The sequence below is a fragment of the Lissotriton helveticus genome, chromosome 3_1 (genome assembly GCF_964261635.1).
Source record: "Lissotriton helveticus chromosome 3_1, aLisHel1.1, whole genome shotgun sequence".
Classification (NCBI taxonomy): Eukaryota; Metazoa; Chordata; class Amphibia; order Caudata; family Salamandridae; genus Lissotriton; species Lissotriton helveticus.
In genome coordinates, this window is record NC_136061.1 from 617,096,324 (window position 1) to 617,113,531 (window position 17,208).

The 17,208-nt window shown below is 44.9% G+C and overlaps 1 protein-coding gene across 1 annotated transcript in view; it reads right to left on the minus strand.

Annotated features, from left to right (window-relative positions):
• The window catches only part of ABCA12 (ATP binding cassette subfamily A member 12), a 644,885-nt gene that overhangs the window by 409,091 nt on the left and 218,586 nt on the right, over positions 1-17,208 (minus strand). The window contains exon 9 of the mRNA XM_078680598.1: positions 16,418-16,500. Within this exon, the coding sequence (XP_078536724.1) occupies positions 16,418-16,500 (83 nt within the window). The remainder of the gene's footprint in view (positions 1-16,417; positions 16,501-17,208) is intronic.

Below are 17,208 nucleotides of genomic sequence, written 5' to 3' on the forward strand. Positions count from 1 at the left end.
TGGCTCCGCTGGGTGTCTCACGTCTGCTCTGTCTACTGGGTTGCTGTGACTCGTGAATTGCTGCTTTGCTATGGGGAAGCATCACGGGAAGAGAGAGCATGTCTCTCCTGTTCGATCTTCTTCCTCCTCCTCTGATGGTGGTGATTCTGCCCCTGCTGCTCGGAGTGGCAGTTTGGGTGACTCTAACCTTCTGCAGCGCCTAGTTTTGGAGACGCTGTCTGAACTCATGGCTTCCAGTATGGGTTCTGGGGGTCGCTCTGAGGCTGCTGCTCCCCTGTATTCGGATATTTCGTCCTCTGCATCCTCTGATGAGTCCTCTTTCGGCGCAGCGGAGCTGCAAGGCAAGTGCTTTTCCGAGGACCTGATGCCTGTTCTCCTTTGTCATGTTGGGGAGAATATGGGTTTCCAGAGGTCTCTGTGCCCAGCACCTCCCAGGACTCTGTTCTGCCGCAGTTTCGGAAGCCTGTGTCTTCTTCCATGCCCGTCCACCCCTTTGTCATGGATGTCCTCCTTGAGGAGTGGAAGGACCCGGACCATATTTCTCTGCCCAGGTTCATGTCGGAGCTTTATCCGTTGCAGGATTCGGAGGTTGCCCTGCCTGATTCGGTGCAGGTGGATTCTATTGTTGCTTCTCTGGTGGGTCGCCCTTCCTTGGCTGATGATATTATCCTGAAGGATGGGGTGGATAAGAAGATTGACTCTGCTCTTATGGAGTCCTATGCTGGCTCTCACCTGGCTCTTCGGTGGGGTGTGTATGGTGCATGTGTTCCGCAGTCTTTGTTGGCTGTCTTCAAGACTTTGTTTTCTACTATGCAGGGGGGGGGGCACTTGTCCAGAGTTGCTGGAGTCTATGGCACGCCAGTTGGAGTTCCTTTCGGACGTTGCCTTTGACTCGGTCAGGGCTTCTGCTCTGTCTTGTGGTTCCTCTGTGGCTGCCCGTCGGACTTTGCTGCTGCGTGGTTGGGATTCGGTTGCTGCTCAGCGTTCTGTGGCTTTGAGGTTGCCGTTTTCTGGTACTCTTCTTTTTGGGGACGCCCTGGAGGACATGCTCCATAGAGTCTTTATGAAGAGGAAGCATTCGTTGTCCTTCCATCCTGCCCCTTCTCTTAAGGGGTCCTCCTTCTCGAAAGCCCGGTCCTTTCGCCAGCCTTCCAGGTTTTCAGCAGTCTTCGTTTCGGGGCCGGCGTGGTGCTCGTGGGACCTTTCCTAGGCATTTCCAGGAGAAGCCCCATCCGGGTGGTGGGTCTGGCGCTCCTCGTTCCTGACTACGCCGGTCCGGTGCCCGTTCTCGCTGGTGGTCAGCCCGCGGTTGGTGGGAGACTGCGGCTGTTCCTCCATGCTTGGCTGCTGGCGACCTCCGTCCAGTGGGTGCTGGATGTTCTTTCTCGGGGTTACCGGATGGTATTCCTGTCTCCTCCTCCTCCCTCGGGTGTGGTGGTGACTCCTTTGCCTTCGGACCCGTCTCGCCGTCTGGCGTTGCAGGAGGGTGTTCAGTTGCTGTTCGTCAAGAGGGCGATTGTCCCGGTCCCCCCCCTGGAACGTGGGTTGGGGACTTATTCCATCGTGTTTGTGGTTCCGGAGATCACGGGGGGGCTTCCGTGTTGTCGTCAATCTTCGGGCCCTGTGCTTGTTTGTATGGAAGATCCCATTCATGTTGGATACTTTGCAGATGGTGATTCCCCTGATCCAGGAGGGTTGGGTGTTCACCTCGCTGGATCTCCAGGATGCCTACCTTCATGTTCCGATGGCGTTGGTGGATCAGCAGTTCCTGCGCTTCTGCCTGCAGGGTCGTCTCTGGCAGTTCTGCGTCCTTCCCTTCGGTCTCCGGTCCGCCCCCAGGGTGTTCACCATGGTGGCTGCTCCCTTGGTGGCTCATCTCCATCTCCTGGGGGTGTCCGTGTTTCCATGCCTGGACGATTGGCTGCTGCAGGCTCCGTCTCCGGAGGTCGTGTCTCGCCACCTTTCCTTGACCGTGCGTACGCTCGGGGATCATGGTTTCCTGGTCCATCTACCGAAGAGTCGCCTGGACCCTGCTACTCGGAGAACCTTCATTGGGGCGGTGTTCGGATCTGTGCGGGGCACGGTCTTTCTCCCAGATTCCAGGATTCTGCGTCTTCATTTGTCGCTGAGGTGGTTGCTTTTCCGGGATTCTGCTCCTCTCCTGCAATGGCTGGTGGTTCAGGGCCACTTGTCTGCCACTGTGTTCACGGTTCCCTGGGCCCGGGTTCATCTTCGGCCTCTGTTGTGGCTTATTCAGAGGTGGGTGCCCTTTCCTGTCCGGGACTTCTCGATTCCTGTGCCTGTGTTCCCGGAGTTGGTGTCTGCTCTCCAGTGGTGGCTGGGTTCTTCGCATCTGTCGGAGGGCATGTGGTTCCGCCCTCATCCCCCTTGATGTTGACGACAGCATGCCAGCGCTTCCGGTTGGGGTGCGTCTCTGGGCCCTTGGGCGGTGCAGGCCCGCTGGCTTCCTTCGGAGTCCCGCCTTTCTTCGATTTGGAGGGAGCTGTCTGCGGTGGAGAGGGCTCTCCGCCTTTTCAAGGATCGTCTTCTGGGGTGCAACGTGTTGGTGAGGTCAGGCGACACTGTGACCGTGGCCTACGTCTACCACCAGGGCAGTTCCCGCTGCCTTTCCCTGAGCTTGGTGGCCCGTGCGGTTGCGAGTTGGGCCGGGTGTCCTCTGGTGGGCCTCTCTGCTCTGCATTTCGGGATGTGGACACCGTGGTTGCGGTTTCCTTGAGTCGGAGGTTCCCGTCCTCCCTCTCCCTGTGTCTGGCCCCTCGGATTTTCCGCTTGCTCTGTCGGAGGTTCGGGATTCCTGTGCTGGACCTGTTTGCCTCCCGGACCGATGCCCTGCTTCCCCTGTTCTGCTCCAGGTCTCCGGAGTCGGGGGCTTGGGGAGTGGATGCCTTGTCTGTCCTTTGGCCTCCTTGGTTCCTCTATGCCTTTCCCCCCTTTTCCTCTGATCCCTGCTTCTTGCTGTAGGTTCAGCGGGTGGGGGCTCGGGTGGTGGCTGTTCTCCCTTTTTGGCCTCGCCGCTCCTGGTTCCCTCTGCTGTTGCGTCTGGCGGTGGCCCCTCCGTGGATCCTGCCGCGCTTCCCGTCTGTTTGGGAATTTCTCTCTTTCTGCTCCTTCTGTCCGCTCTCCGGTTCCTCCTTGGGTTCTCTCTTTGGTTCTGGGTGCCTTGCAGTCCCCTCCCTTTGAGCCTTTGGAGTCCGTGGAGTTGTAATTCCTGTCTTTCACGGTTGCCTTTTTGGTGGCTGTTACATCTGCTCGGAGGTTGGGTGAGCTTACGGCTTTACGTTGTTCTCCCCCCTTTTTTTTTGTGGTTTCTGGATGACGCTGTGGTCCTTTCCTTGGACCCCGGTTTTATGCCTAAGATTCGTTCACGTTTCCATTCCTCCCAGGAGTTGATTCTTCCTTCTCTCTGTCCTTCTCCTTCCTCTCCTTCTGATGTCCTGCTGCATTCTTTGGATGTGAGGATGGCGTTGTCTGTTTCTGTTGGTCGTTCTGCTGGGTTTCGGTCTTCTGACTCCCTCTTTATGACCTTTGGTTTGGCTGGTAGGGGTAAGGCTGCCTCTCGTCTTACTTTGGGTCGCTGGATCTGGGCTGTGATCTTGTTGGCTTACCAGGGCTCTGGTTTGCCTTGCCCGTCTGGGGTTCAGGCGAGATCTGCCAGGGGTGTGTCTGCTTCCTGGGCTGCTTTCCGTGGGGTTCCCCTTGTGGTGATCTGTAGGGCGGGTACCTGGGCGTCCGAGTCCACTTTTGTGCGACATTTTCGCTTGACTTGTGCTCTGTCTGGCCGCCCTAATTTTGGTTCTGGTGTGTTGCAAGCTGTGGGGATCCCCCCATCTGTGTGATTCAGTTTATTTCTGTTTGTTATTACACTGTGTCTTGCTGCACGCCTTGGTGTCTGTTCTGTTTCTATTTGTGGTGTGCCAAAGGCCTTTGTGGGGTTGCTTTGGTATGCCTCATGAGTGATGACTGGGTCGAGGACGAGGGACGTAGAGGTAATGCTATGATTACGTACGGTAATCCCCATTACTCTTAGTCCTACTCGTCCTCGACCCAGTCATACGACCCGCCCGCCCTCCCTTTCCAGGCCTTTGGTGCTTGGTACATCTGGATTTGCTTCTGGTGGTGAGGTGTATTATAGCACCTGACAGGAGGGTGGGTGGAGTCAGAAAGCGTTTCCTGTTTTGTTTCCTGTCGTGTGGAATACCTCATGAGTGATGACTGGGTCGAGGACGAGTAGGACTAAGAGTAATGGGGATTACCGTACGTAATCATAGCAATATGAAAAGGTAACACAATATCAGCATTTACTGTGCATTAGGAGGCAGGGAACGGAGCGCCCCTTCACAGAAGGAATAATCAATGTGGAACTCAGAAGGGGGAGGAGAGAACAGAAGGAAAGGGTGGCCAAAGCAAGACGGGACTGGCATGGTTGAAGCAACACAGAGCACGTGGGCGAGAGGAGGCGAAAGAGCAAGAATAAATAACTTAAAAGATGGGGACAGTGGTGGGTGCATATGTAAGCGCAGAGGGTGGGGGCTTGTGGGGACAGGGCAGAAACATGGAGAGGTGTTGGTTGGGGTTTGAAAGAAGCAACGCAGGCAGTAAAATAAACGTGCAGATTACTCGCTGCGCGTGACACCGACTGGTGAGGGCCCCCACTCACTGGCAGTGACTTCCTACTGAGAGCACACTGTACACAGATGACCAGCAACACGGACACACACATTCCTTCACAAAGTATTAATACAACCATAGGAGCGTGAACGTATAACGGAAAGTACCGTGTAGTGTGCAAGAGCTATGGAATGCAAATCGACCGAAGCACAATGTGAATTTAGAACGTGTAAATGAAAATAAACAATGCTTTGTGAAACGAGGAAAAAAACAAGACACCATCTGTTCTAAAATGTATACCTTGTACATATGTGCTAAACAAGAAAACGTGTGTTCTTGTTGGAAAGCACTAATCAAGTAAAATTGATACTTGTACTTTAAAGTCTTTAAAGAACTGTTGTGTTGATAATTGATAAATACCACTCAATTAATACGAACTGTGAAATTAATGAAAATGATACATGCCATCTGTTTCGCAAAAATCTTGTGTCCACATAATAGTGAAAGACGAAAGGAATTACCCTGTTGGAATGAAAACCAAAGTCCTTGGAATCCTTTGTATTAAGCTGTAACTAATTACAGCAGCAGTGGTGAAAGACCATCCGTGAAGCTAGGTGGGAAAAGGGAGTAGAGGCCATCACATGCCCTAAAAGAAAGATGCATTTGAACGCAGTAGATGGCCAACAAAAATGTTCTCTAAGTGAAATAGCATGGGCATCAACCAAGCACCCAGGGGAGGGACTTTGTAAAGCAGTCCACCAATAGGGGGCAGGCATATCTGATTGCCACATTACAGAGCGAGTGGCAGTCGATGTGCTTGGTTTAAGCCCATATTGTCGAAAGATAAAGTCTCGCAGAGAAGCGTATGCACGCTGACTCTATGCTTGACCAAAAAGACTGAAAATAGCGCCGATAAGGAAATAAAAGGGACCCCAAGCAGATATAGTGCAAGCAGAGTTGGGAACACGAGAAGTAAGCAAACAGAAACAATAAACACTAAAGTATTTGATTTTGATAACGTGCTTTAAGGGCATGTGAAAGGCAGCGTGCCTTTTTGTTCCTATCTACACTTTTAGATTGCAAACATTACCTATGTAAGCAAGAACATTTTAAAAACATTGTGCCTACACACGCATGTTTTTTTTTTTATTAGTTGGAGCTTGCTGTTAGGGCAATGGGGAAGCAATTGAAGGATAACGAGGAGTCTAATAAAACTACCAAGTCTGAAACAATGTCCCGTCATAAGACTAAGACCCGTTTAGCCTTGGCTAGAAAAGCAGCTCGGCTGGCAGCTAAAGAGAGAGGTAAGGCCGTACCTGCTCTGGGGCAAGACACAACGTTAGAAACACAAGAAAGTTCAGAGGACGAACATCAAGTCTCTTTAACCTCTCCATCTAACGAAAGTGTTGGAGAAATTGCTATGAGAGGTGTCTGTGTGGAGGAGATCGAAAACACTACAATTTCTCCAGACAATGTGGAAGAAGACGTGTTAGCAGTAGAGGCGGATAGAGATTCTCTGTCTGCATCTCCGCCCAAACCAGCTCAGGAAGGGCAAAATCAATTATTTCCTTTGTTTGTTAAAAAGGCTCCCCATGCTCCGCAAGTATCGTTGGTCCAGCTGGAAAAAGACTCTGAAATGCTAGCCCTTTCTCTAGGCTCTCCCCCCACACCTGTGGTAGTGCACGGAAAGATCAACTCTCCGCCGAAAATGTCTGAAAATGGAATACAGTCAGCACAGCCAAAGTCAAAAACTATCCAACTGTCCCCTCCAGAAAACTCGGAGGGGGCACCAATGGCAGTTCCAAGTAGACCGGGCCCAGGTGAGGAGGGAAGCTGGAGTAAAGCTATTAAATCTCCCTTAACTATCTCAGAGCAAGAAAAGGCTTCAACGACAGCTACATCTGTAACTCCAGCAGTCCAAGCCAGGGGGAAAGGTGATAGCTCGGATAAGGAAATGAATTATCAGCTCGATATTCGCGAGATGTTAAACTTAATTCTCGACGAGATTCGTGCGGTAAAAGTAAATCAGCAAGTTGAGATAGCCGCCTTACACTCCCGACTAGAAAAATTTGAAGAGTCAATGTCAGGACTTCCTAATAGATTGTATGAGGCTCTGGAGGACCACATAAATCAAGCTAGAGTGGAAGCTAAAGAGACAGCCAGTAAAAAGAGTTTGATGGAACGCAAACTTGAGAATAAACTCGAGGAATTGGAGAACCACTCTCGTAGATCTAATCTAAGGATAGTGGGGGTCCCTGAGGGCCTTGAAGGGTCAGACATGCTCTCATGGGCCAACTCCTTTATTCACCAAAAAGTACTACCGGAGTTTGAGGGTGACTTAACAATTATGCGAGCCCACCGGGTTCCGGCACAGAGATTCGCAAACTCAGCTTTTCCTAGAACTATTTTGATGAATTTAGCAGATTACAGGATAAAGGAAAAAATCCTATCGAAGGCGTTCCAACAGCGACAATTTTCAGCAACGGAGACTATAAAATGTAGAATTTTAGCCGACATGACTGCCACGGCAGCATGAAGGAGTAAAGAATTCGTAAAAATACTTCATCTTTTTAAATCTCAGGGGGCGGAGGCTTCTATCGCTCAACAATCGAAACTAAAGGTCCTGGTGAAGGGAAAGTTTTATATGTTTTCAGACATAGAGGAGGCTCAATCTCTCCTCAAGGAGATCTCTTCAGGGGCGAATGCGAATGCTTGAGCAAGTTTATAGCTCTGTTTAGGAGGGTATAATGAAGTTTGATTATATACAAATTATGTATAGGATATTTTGATTCACCCTTCTATCGGAATAATAGAAAACAGGATGTAGTTCACCTTTGCTGGAGGGGGTCGGGGGTTTTCAGGGTCACGCAGGGTGTAACAAGAAGACACCCAGGTCAGGAGGTAGGGGTGAAATGTGGTCGGCGTGAGTGGGACGGAAGGCTCCACATTTCAGGGGGGGGATCCATTTGGGGTTGGGGGGCTTGGGGGGTTGGAGGGAAAGCAGTTAAAAAGAGCAGAAGGTACAGACAGGGTTTGAATTTATTCGCATATGAGAACGTAAAATTGTGGGAATTTTTTTTCTGGAAATGAGTAAATGTGGTATCCTATCAGTGAATGCCAATGGTGTCTTAAACAAACAGAAATATGGCGCTCTTATAAAATGGGCAGTTTCCCAAAATCCCCATGTGTTATTTCTCCAGGAGACCCACTTAAAATCAAATGCTCCTAATCTATTTATTCCAAGATACTTTTCCCACGCTGTTTTTGCATCAGCAGCAGGGGTCGCCCAGAGAGGTGTTGCCATTTACTTCTCCAGAAGACTTCCTTGGGAAGTTATACAAATTCAAAGGGATCCTAAAGGGAGATGGTTATGGGTTGTTGCCAGATTACATGGAAAGGTGATGAACTTTATCAATTATTATGGGCAGGTATCCGACGAAGTCTCCAGTATCTTAGAAATCATTGATTTTCTGAGAGGGGCTCCTGGGCAGATTATATGGGAGGAGATTTTAACTTTATACAAGATCTAAAAAAGGATACCTCCAATAAAAACAAGAAACAATTCAAACCTAACACCAAAAAAGTTTTAGGCGCCTTAATGTCAGAATACCAACTTATTGACCCATGGCGCCTGTTGAATCCAGATGGGGAGTCCTTTACTTGCTACTCTCATCGCTTCAGGACGGCGTCCAGTATTGACTTTTTTTTATATCTAGACCCATCCAGACCCTAGATTCATCTATTGGGTGTAATCCCTTTTCCGATCATGGGAAGGTAGAATTGGAAGTTAGTATTGGCGCAGGAAGCAGAGACCAATCCAGGTGGCAGCTGGATCGTACTCTGCTTCAGAACCAGGAGTGGGTAACTGGGTTCGGGGCATGGATTGCGGAATATTTTAAAATCAATAACGATACAGCTGAACCATTTGCGGTTTGGGAGGGGTTTAAGGCCGCGGCTCGCGGTCAGATAATATCTTTTACATCGGCCTTGGCTAAAGAGAGGAAATTAAAAATATCTATGCTCCAAAGAACTGTCGATAAAGAATACGCCCTTCAGCTCCGTCTACATCCAAATCAATTGGTACAAGCAAAGGCAGAGCTAAGAGACTTTTTTATCCTGGAAGAAATTAATAGTTCTAGAACCTTCCAGCAGACGGTGTATGAGGATAGCCAGTTGGTGGGCAAGCTCCTGGCTAATTCCACGAGGAAGAGACAGGAGTCCGCCTCGATAGCTAAAATTAAGGATCCCACGAGTGGCCAAGAATTAGTGAATAAGGATCTGATTCAAAAGGCTTTTTTGGAGCATTTTGGTCGTATTTATACCACCGAATATCCGGCGAGGGAGGATCAAATAGTGGAGTATTTCTCTAACATAGAAATCCCGAAGATCTCGGCCAATCGGGCTTTTGAACTTGGGATTGAAATTAGTATAGGGGAAATAGTAGACTCTATAAAAGTTACAGCAGGGGCGAAAGCTTGCGGGCAGGACGGATTTCCAATCGAGTTTTTTAAAACCTTTATAAAGGAATTATCGACACCTCTTAAGAATTTATTTAATCATATCAAACAAGGTGGATTGGTACCTGCATCCTTTAAGGAAGCAACGATAGTATCATTTGTTAAAAAGATAAGAATCCAGAAGATATTAATTCCTATCGGCCTATTAGCCTTTTAAATTCAGATTATAAGATCTTAATGAAACTCTGGGCTCGTCGCTTTGTATATGCTGCACAAGAAGTTATACATCTCGTCCAATCTGGATTTATAGCTGGCCGCTCAATGGCCTCAAATACTGAATTTTTAATTCAGGCTCTGGATTTTTTCAACATTAATTCAACCCCTGCCTGCATCTTAATGGTCGATGCGGAAAAAGCATTCGACCTAGTAAACTGGTCAACCTTGTTTTATTCTCTGGGCCAGTTTGGGTTTCCAGAACATGTGATTAAGATGCTTCAAAATATCTATCATGATGCTTCAGCGAAGGTTATAATAAACTCGAACAACGCCGGTTCCATCAAAGTGAATCGCGGGACCAGGCAGGGCTGCCCGTTATCTCCCCTGCTTTTTACTTTTTTTTATTGAACCCTTGGTGATTAAAATTAGAAACAATCCTTCTATTTCCCCCCCTATCCATGGGATGGCGAAGCTCAAGCTCTTCGCAGACGATATTATCCTCTATTTAAGGCCGAACAAAGAGAATTTAGACTGTATTTTGAGGGAATTTAAGGCCTATGAACAAATAGGAGGTTACAAAATAAATCCAAAGAAAACTGAAGTTCTCGCGCTAAATACTAAACTCAGCCTCTTTCCATCTTGCCTACGCGCTCAGGCTGCCAGCCGAGACCCGATAAGATATCTAGGTATTTATGTGACCTGCGAATATAATCAGTTGTATTCTCTCAACTATGGGAGAATGATTAATAAAATTAAGAATCTGTTCGCTCAGTGGCTTTTACTTCCCCTCACTCTGATTGGCAGGGTATCCTTGATAAAGATGTCGATCCTTCCCCTACTAATATTCTTGTTTTGTAATGTTCCTATTAAATTGAATTGTATTTTTTTTAGAGACATGGAAACTTTGTTTAGAAGATTTGTTTGGGGTGGGAAAGCACCAAGGGTGAAGCTGTCCGTAATTCAACTTCCAACTGAACAGGGGGGACTGGCTCTGCCACATGCTAAAACGTATTATGATGCGGTCTTTATTGATATAATGGCAGGCCTGATAGGTGCAAAAAACATTCGTGATTGCTTCTTCTTAGAAAAAATGCTACAGGAGGCTGAATCCCAAGTCCAGGTATTTTTAAAAACTGCAAAGCTCCCAAAAAGGGCACGATATAAGACTCTGAAAGACTACTTATTCAGAGTGCAGTCCTTTTTTAAGAAAAACCTTGGCTCCTCTGCCTCTAAGTTTTTGAGCTTATGAGAGTGTACTTGTTTAGGCCTGCAAATCAGAAATAGCCATATAATAAATTGGGAGAATTTGGGATTTAGGGAGTTAAGGCATTTTATCATCCATAATAGCATTATTACATGGCAAGAAGTATTGGCCAGAGTATGTAATTCTGACAGACCCATGTTTCTTGAATATTTACAAATTGTTCATTTTCTAAGGAAAGATATAGGTGGCTTACTAGATTCAACGAGCGAGATGGCAACACTTTTGTACGAGTCTAAAATCAGCGGGATAGGAAACTGGTACAAGAAGCTTCACTACGAGGGGAAAGCCGCTATGATAGATTGTCATCTAGTCAAAATAGACACCCTAACACAATGTAATTTTACACATAAAGACTGGGAAACTTTAAGTGTGTTGGGCTATAAATCGTTGCGTGCTGCCAATTTTAAGAGAATGGCTTTCTTGTCCCGCTGGTTGGCGTATTGGACTCCAGAGGCACTTGGCAAGAGGTTCCCTGAGGTAGTGAATAAGTGCTTACAGATGCCAAGCTGAGAGCCATGGTGGTTGGCTTCATATTGTTTTCACTTGTCCCCAGCTTACATCTTTTTGGGAAGCCATTTTCGCAGATTTAGAGGTGGCTCTGGGTGGTAAAAAACTTCTCCCCACACCAGAGTTGGCCCTATTTGGGATTAGTAAGGACAGAGGGTTTCTTAAATATACTGAGGAAACATTTGTATTTATTTCTTGTGTCATTGCTCGCTTCCTAATTCTCCAAAATTGGAAAACCAAGGAAGTTCCATCACATCTGAAATGGCTTAATAAAATGAGGAGGTCAAGGAGTTTTGAAAAAGTTTTTGCTATGAGGGTGGGTGCAGTCAGGAGATTTGAAAATAACTGGAAATACCTGGAGACTCTTGAGGTTACGAGGGGGTTAAACTAAATAAGCTAAATATCTCAGATTAATGTTGATATTAAGTTAAAACATACGCTAGCAGTCTTAAGTTTTTGACAGGGTCAATTGATAAGCTATTAAATGCACTTTCTTTGGCGTGTTTTGCACTATTTGAAAATTCGAATGCACTGGCACTTTTTGTCTTCGTTTGAAGTGTACTGTAATTGCATTTGCACTTTAGGATTGAACTTGCGTATTTTGCACATTGCTTGTAAATTGATAATGTACTTATACTCTATAACTTGACTCCTAACGGACTAAATTCAGCTGAAGAGCTTCCCCTCGTCTCTGTTTTTAATATGAAGAAACCTTTTTTTTGTATTTTGTATTTCATTTTCTTTGTCTAAAATTCCATTGTTTGTATTGTACCTTACCTGTACCCTGCTCAATAAAAAATTATAAAAAAAAAAAAGAGAAGTAAGCAAACAGAAACAATAAACACTAAAGTATTTGATTTTGATAACGTGCTTTAAGGGCATGTGAAAGGCAAGCGTGCCTTTTTGTTCATATCTACACTTTTAGATTGCAAACATTACCTATGTAAGCAAGAACATTTTAAAAACATTGTGCCTACACACGCAATGGTTTCAATTTAAAAACCACAAATTACAATAAAAATACACGCTACCTTTCAAATGCCCCTTGGGCCCATTACCAACAACAATTGGAAAAGAGACAGGCAGCCTTTCAGTTGGCATAAATGCACAGAGAAATGTCAAAGTTTGAATAAATAAGCACATACTTTTTATTAAACCACAAACACGATGTAGAATAAGAATACTGTTGCAGTTTAGCCAACAAGGGAAATACACACTGTCTTCTTATTTGCAGACACTTTATCCGAATAAAAAAATCAGTGTCTCTTTCTCTCGTTTCCTAAACTGCTACAGTATTTGAATGCTACGTCTCATTTAGACCTAATAGAAAAAATTGACTTCTTCATTTATATTTTCACATCTGTTGGTGTCTTTGTGCAAATGGAAATGAGATGGCAGGCAGATGCAGTGCAGGACTGTTTAAAAATGCGAGTGAATGTACGAGCAAGAATGCTCTACCCAAAATTGCACCAGTGAGGAAAAGAAATGAGCGGCACAAAGATACAGTTAAAAATACTGAGGAAAACTCGGAACACAAGCAAGAAAGTAAAGCAAGTTAACAGCACTATAACATTCTGTATGTGACTGCATCACTAGAGTACTGAACGGCCTATGAAAAAAAGCAGTGAAGTACTTTCCAATGGCGGAGATATCACATGCCTCCTCCCCCAGGCCCCTATTCACAAGACACCCGTCTCCAGAATTTTTCATTCAAAACACTGCTCGCACCATCCATTTACCAGCGAGCCCCCGGTCGGCCCTCAGTCCCAGCCTCCTGGGTATGGAAGAACTCCACATAGCAACAACAACATTCACCCATTTGTCAGGTAGAAGGGTAATAATGAATAAACAGGGATGGCACCAGCATCACTTAATCTCTGCTCACCTAAAAACACAAAAATTTAACTGACATTGTATAATGTAACTAGCGCTTTTGTAAGTGCTCCAACACCTTCGGGTCAGTCAGGTTTGCGCTCAATAAAGATGCCCCCAAAATGAATCTGACCTTGTGTAATGTAACTAGCTCTCATGTAAAGCGCCCGCAACACCTCTGAGTCATTTGAGATCCCATTATATAGTAAAAAGTCTCACACTCCCTGGGGAGAGGCCGTGAATGTGCTTAGAAATTAGAGAGCTGAGAGGAGTGGAATGAGAGGAAGACTCAGTGAGGTAGGCATGCAGTGACCGACATGGTAGGAGGTAGGAGGACGAATGCTGCTCCCATTTGTCAGGTAGAGGGGAAATAATAAGTAAACTGGGGCTGCATCGGCATCACTTAATCTCTGCACACTTAAAAACAAAAAAATGTACCTGACCTTGTTTGTAACCAAGGCTTTTGTAAAGCAAATGAATACCTTTGGCCAGTCAAGTTTGTGTGCTATAAAAATGCCCACCAAAACTGAATCTGACCTTGTGTAATGTCACTAGCTCTCATATAAAGCCCTCCAAGTACGAGTTCACATTATATAATAAAAAGTCTCACACTCCCTGGGGAGATTCCGTGAATGTGCTTAGAAATTAGAGCTCTGAGAGGAGGACACCAAGAAGAGGCAGTGGGGTGGGCAAGCAACAACATGGGAGGAGGTAGGAGGGATAAATGCTGCTACCATTTGTCAGGTAGAGGGGAAATAATGAATAAACAGGGGCGGCATCACTTAATCTCCAAGCACCTGAAAACAAAAATATTTACCTGACCTTGTGTGTAACTGGGGCTTTTATTAAGTGATTCAATAACTTTGGATCAGTCGAGTTTGCGCTCTATAAAAATGCCCCCAAAAGGTAATCTGTCATTTTATAATGTAACTAGTGCTCATGTAAAGTGCTCCAACACCTTCGGGTCGCTTGAGTTCACATTATATAAACAAGTTTCAGTCAAAATGTGACATCAGTTGCCCAAGAATTGCCCTTAACTGTGCTGCAAGGTTGGGCTTTTGAATGCCCGGTGACCAAAGACTCGCAAGAGCAACACGCAGTGAAATGGAAGGGGGTTGGAGGAAATCCTTGCACTTTGAAGTCAGAGAAAATTAAAGAGGCAATTTAAAAAATAATGTCTGAGGTGTCTGACATTTCTTCTCGGTATTTGAACGGGATGGGTAGATCAAGTGGCTGGCGTCGAAGCTGAACCAACGAAGATGGCCAACAGTGACACAAGCAGAAAAAAAAGTGTCCCCAAAATGAACACATAAACACACAAGCATAATGTTAACAGTAATTGGGCGGTGCTCTGGGGATGAAATCAAACACAAAAAGGAGAGACAAAGAGGAAGGATTAACCACTGGCGAGCATGCATTTATAAACGACAATCGAAAGTTTGAATAAAAGGCCAATGGGCGGCTGTAAGCCCACAGAGTGAATACAGTATGTCTTGAAGAGACAGCGCATGAGCAGCAGAGACTCGACCTAAAAACAATTACCACTCAAGACACTCCATACTCTGACAGCCCTTTCTTTTGCTAAAGCTCATAATAATGTCTCAGATGTTGGTTCTGTCAATGACACAGTTCCTTTGCTTCTGGATAAAACTTCTTCTCAACTTTGTGGGCCAGGAGAATGCTTTATTGTTTGAATTCCCTGAAGCACAGGGAGATGAGTAGGTTTGCCTCACAACACACATAAGTCAGGTGGAGGAAGCGGGGATTAGAACAGAGCAGGTGGGTGTATGTCAGAATATCGAGCACAAAATGTGTGCTACTAGAATAGTCACAACCAAATTATCCTTAAGGAATTTATGTACTTCAGTATAGATTTACTCTTCATAACTCCACATGTACATACATTAAATATATAAATATTATCATGATATATATGTGGAATAAGGTATAGTAAATGTTTACTTATATAAATATACCTACCTTCAAACCATTTAGGCAGTTGATATTTTTGTGCAATATTATTGTTAGACATTATTTAAAAAATGATATTCAGGAAGAAGGGACTGTTGTAGGGTTACTCATATTCAGAAAAGAGAGCACTACGTGTATTTTTTAGCACTATGGCAAAACACGAGGAAATGACCCCATTTTTAAATATTTCAAAAAGCACCTTTTGCAAGTAAACCATTGTACGTGTGTCGTAGATATGTTACATCAGAGAGACAAGCTCCCTATCATCCCTTTTAACAAAACCATAGAAAACTGATTTTGTACCATGTTTGCTACTTATGCTATAAAAAGCCTTAGCCAGAACTATTACATTTGAAAAGTTTGGGCCTCATTATTTTTAAACTTCCTGGAATTAATTATAACGGGTGCTGTGATAATTCTATGGTTGGAGGATTGCTTGGAATTATAAAGTGTACTTTGAGAATACACCCAGAAAGGAAGGAATACAGTGGGAAATGGGAATTCTGCATTTGATTACTCTGGTAACTGTGCATATTCTCTCAGAGTTTCACCTGGATTTTCCAGACACTTTCAACAGCTGAAGGGTCTGGGTGAAACACACAGGACTCTTGGTGTTCTGGTAAAGATGATGACGCTAATGAGGCTGTAACTCCTGTTTTAGCTCTATCAGTATAAAGCACTACTGGCAAAGTGGCCCTTAGTGTTACACAAATACACCAAATTAGTATAAAACCTGTCTGGTTCATATTTAGTTGTACATAACAACAATATTATTGTAAAGTTAGTTTTCTAGGAAGGTTTTAAAAATCAGTATTTCGTTTTTGGGATTTTTTTTTACAATAGGTAGGAACATTCAAAGAATATAACCTGGGGGTGGGTGAATTTTTAATTTCCAAGGCCGAATTGGGTGAGTCCATGATATTTGTGCAACTCGAAATTAAAAAGTTAGAATTTTCGTTTGAAAATTCTCCTGCAACAAGCAAATGTAGAGGATTTTATTTTCAGCAAAATAAGTAAAAAAATAAAAGTTCTAAGGGTATTTCATTTACATTGTTGAACTATAAAACCACAAAATGTCCAGTTTCTCTTTCTCCCAAGGAAAAAAAAACATTTTTGCAGAAATTTTGTCCCACATTCCTTTTAACTTCACAAAGTGTGCAGAACTGAATTTCCACAACATCTCACAGTCCTGATTAAATTATCAATCGCAATCCAACAACGAAGAGGAGGTTTTTTTAGATGTCATGCCTGCAAAAACATAAAGAGTGCACGGCTTGTATTGTCTCTTAAGTTTGTACTTTTAGGAAAATTAATTGAATTTAAAAAAAAATTAAGTGGAGGACAGGTAACGCCTGCTTGAATGGCAAAGAGAGACATGCAAAAACACAGTAAATATTTTTAATGGGTGGTGAGCGCAGGGAGTTCTTGGTGTTAAAATGACCATGAAACATTGAATAGTCAGAGGAGAAAAGGTATACAAGATGTTAGAAAAGTATTTCACCTGGAAAAAGGATATGCAATCCTCAAGGTCTTCAGTGATAGATGTGCTGCTGGCTGTTTGCGTCTGGTCAGAACTGTTATCAACTACAAAAAAAAACCAAAAGCTGTGAAATGTAGGTAAAAACACAAAGGGAAAAATTAGATAACAGGTATTGGGGATCACACTGAAAACTTTTGGGCCTCATTATTAGTGGTACATATTTGGGACGATATTTATGTGTCCACGTAAAATCCGACTCTATTAATTTGTAGTTCATCAGTCCCAATTACAATTTGTTCCCAATATTAGGAAATTATGTCCTGATTTATGTTTGCATACCACACTAAAAGTCCTGGTTATTATTAGGCATTTCCACCCTGATATAATTTCGGATTAACCTGCCAAAATGTATCAGGGGGAAACTGCAGTAGTGAGGTGTCAGTCAGCATACTCATAATTCCAGTATGTGTGGTAACTACTGTCACTACTGTGGAGAAGCGTGGCTCAGTGGTTTGAGGCAGCAGACCCGGAAGCTGAGATCAACCGTGGACCAGGGTTCGATTCCCCGCCTCGACGGGTCTCGGGCTCAAAAAAAATAAAATTCCACGGACTTGACAATTCTCGCTCCGGTGCCTACTCGAATCATGGGGTCACACTCTGCAACTCTGGGCAATAGCTTGCTTAATCTCCACTACGGCCCCTCGCGGCGGGATGCCTGGCTTTCACCTTGTGGACACCCTGCCAGGGTTTCTCACAGGGGAATACCAGGACGGGTTCCCTAAGCAAGCGCCAGGATGCCCTTTGGGTGACAG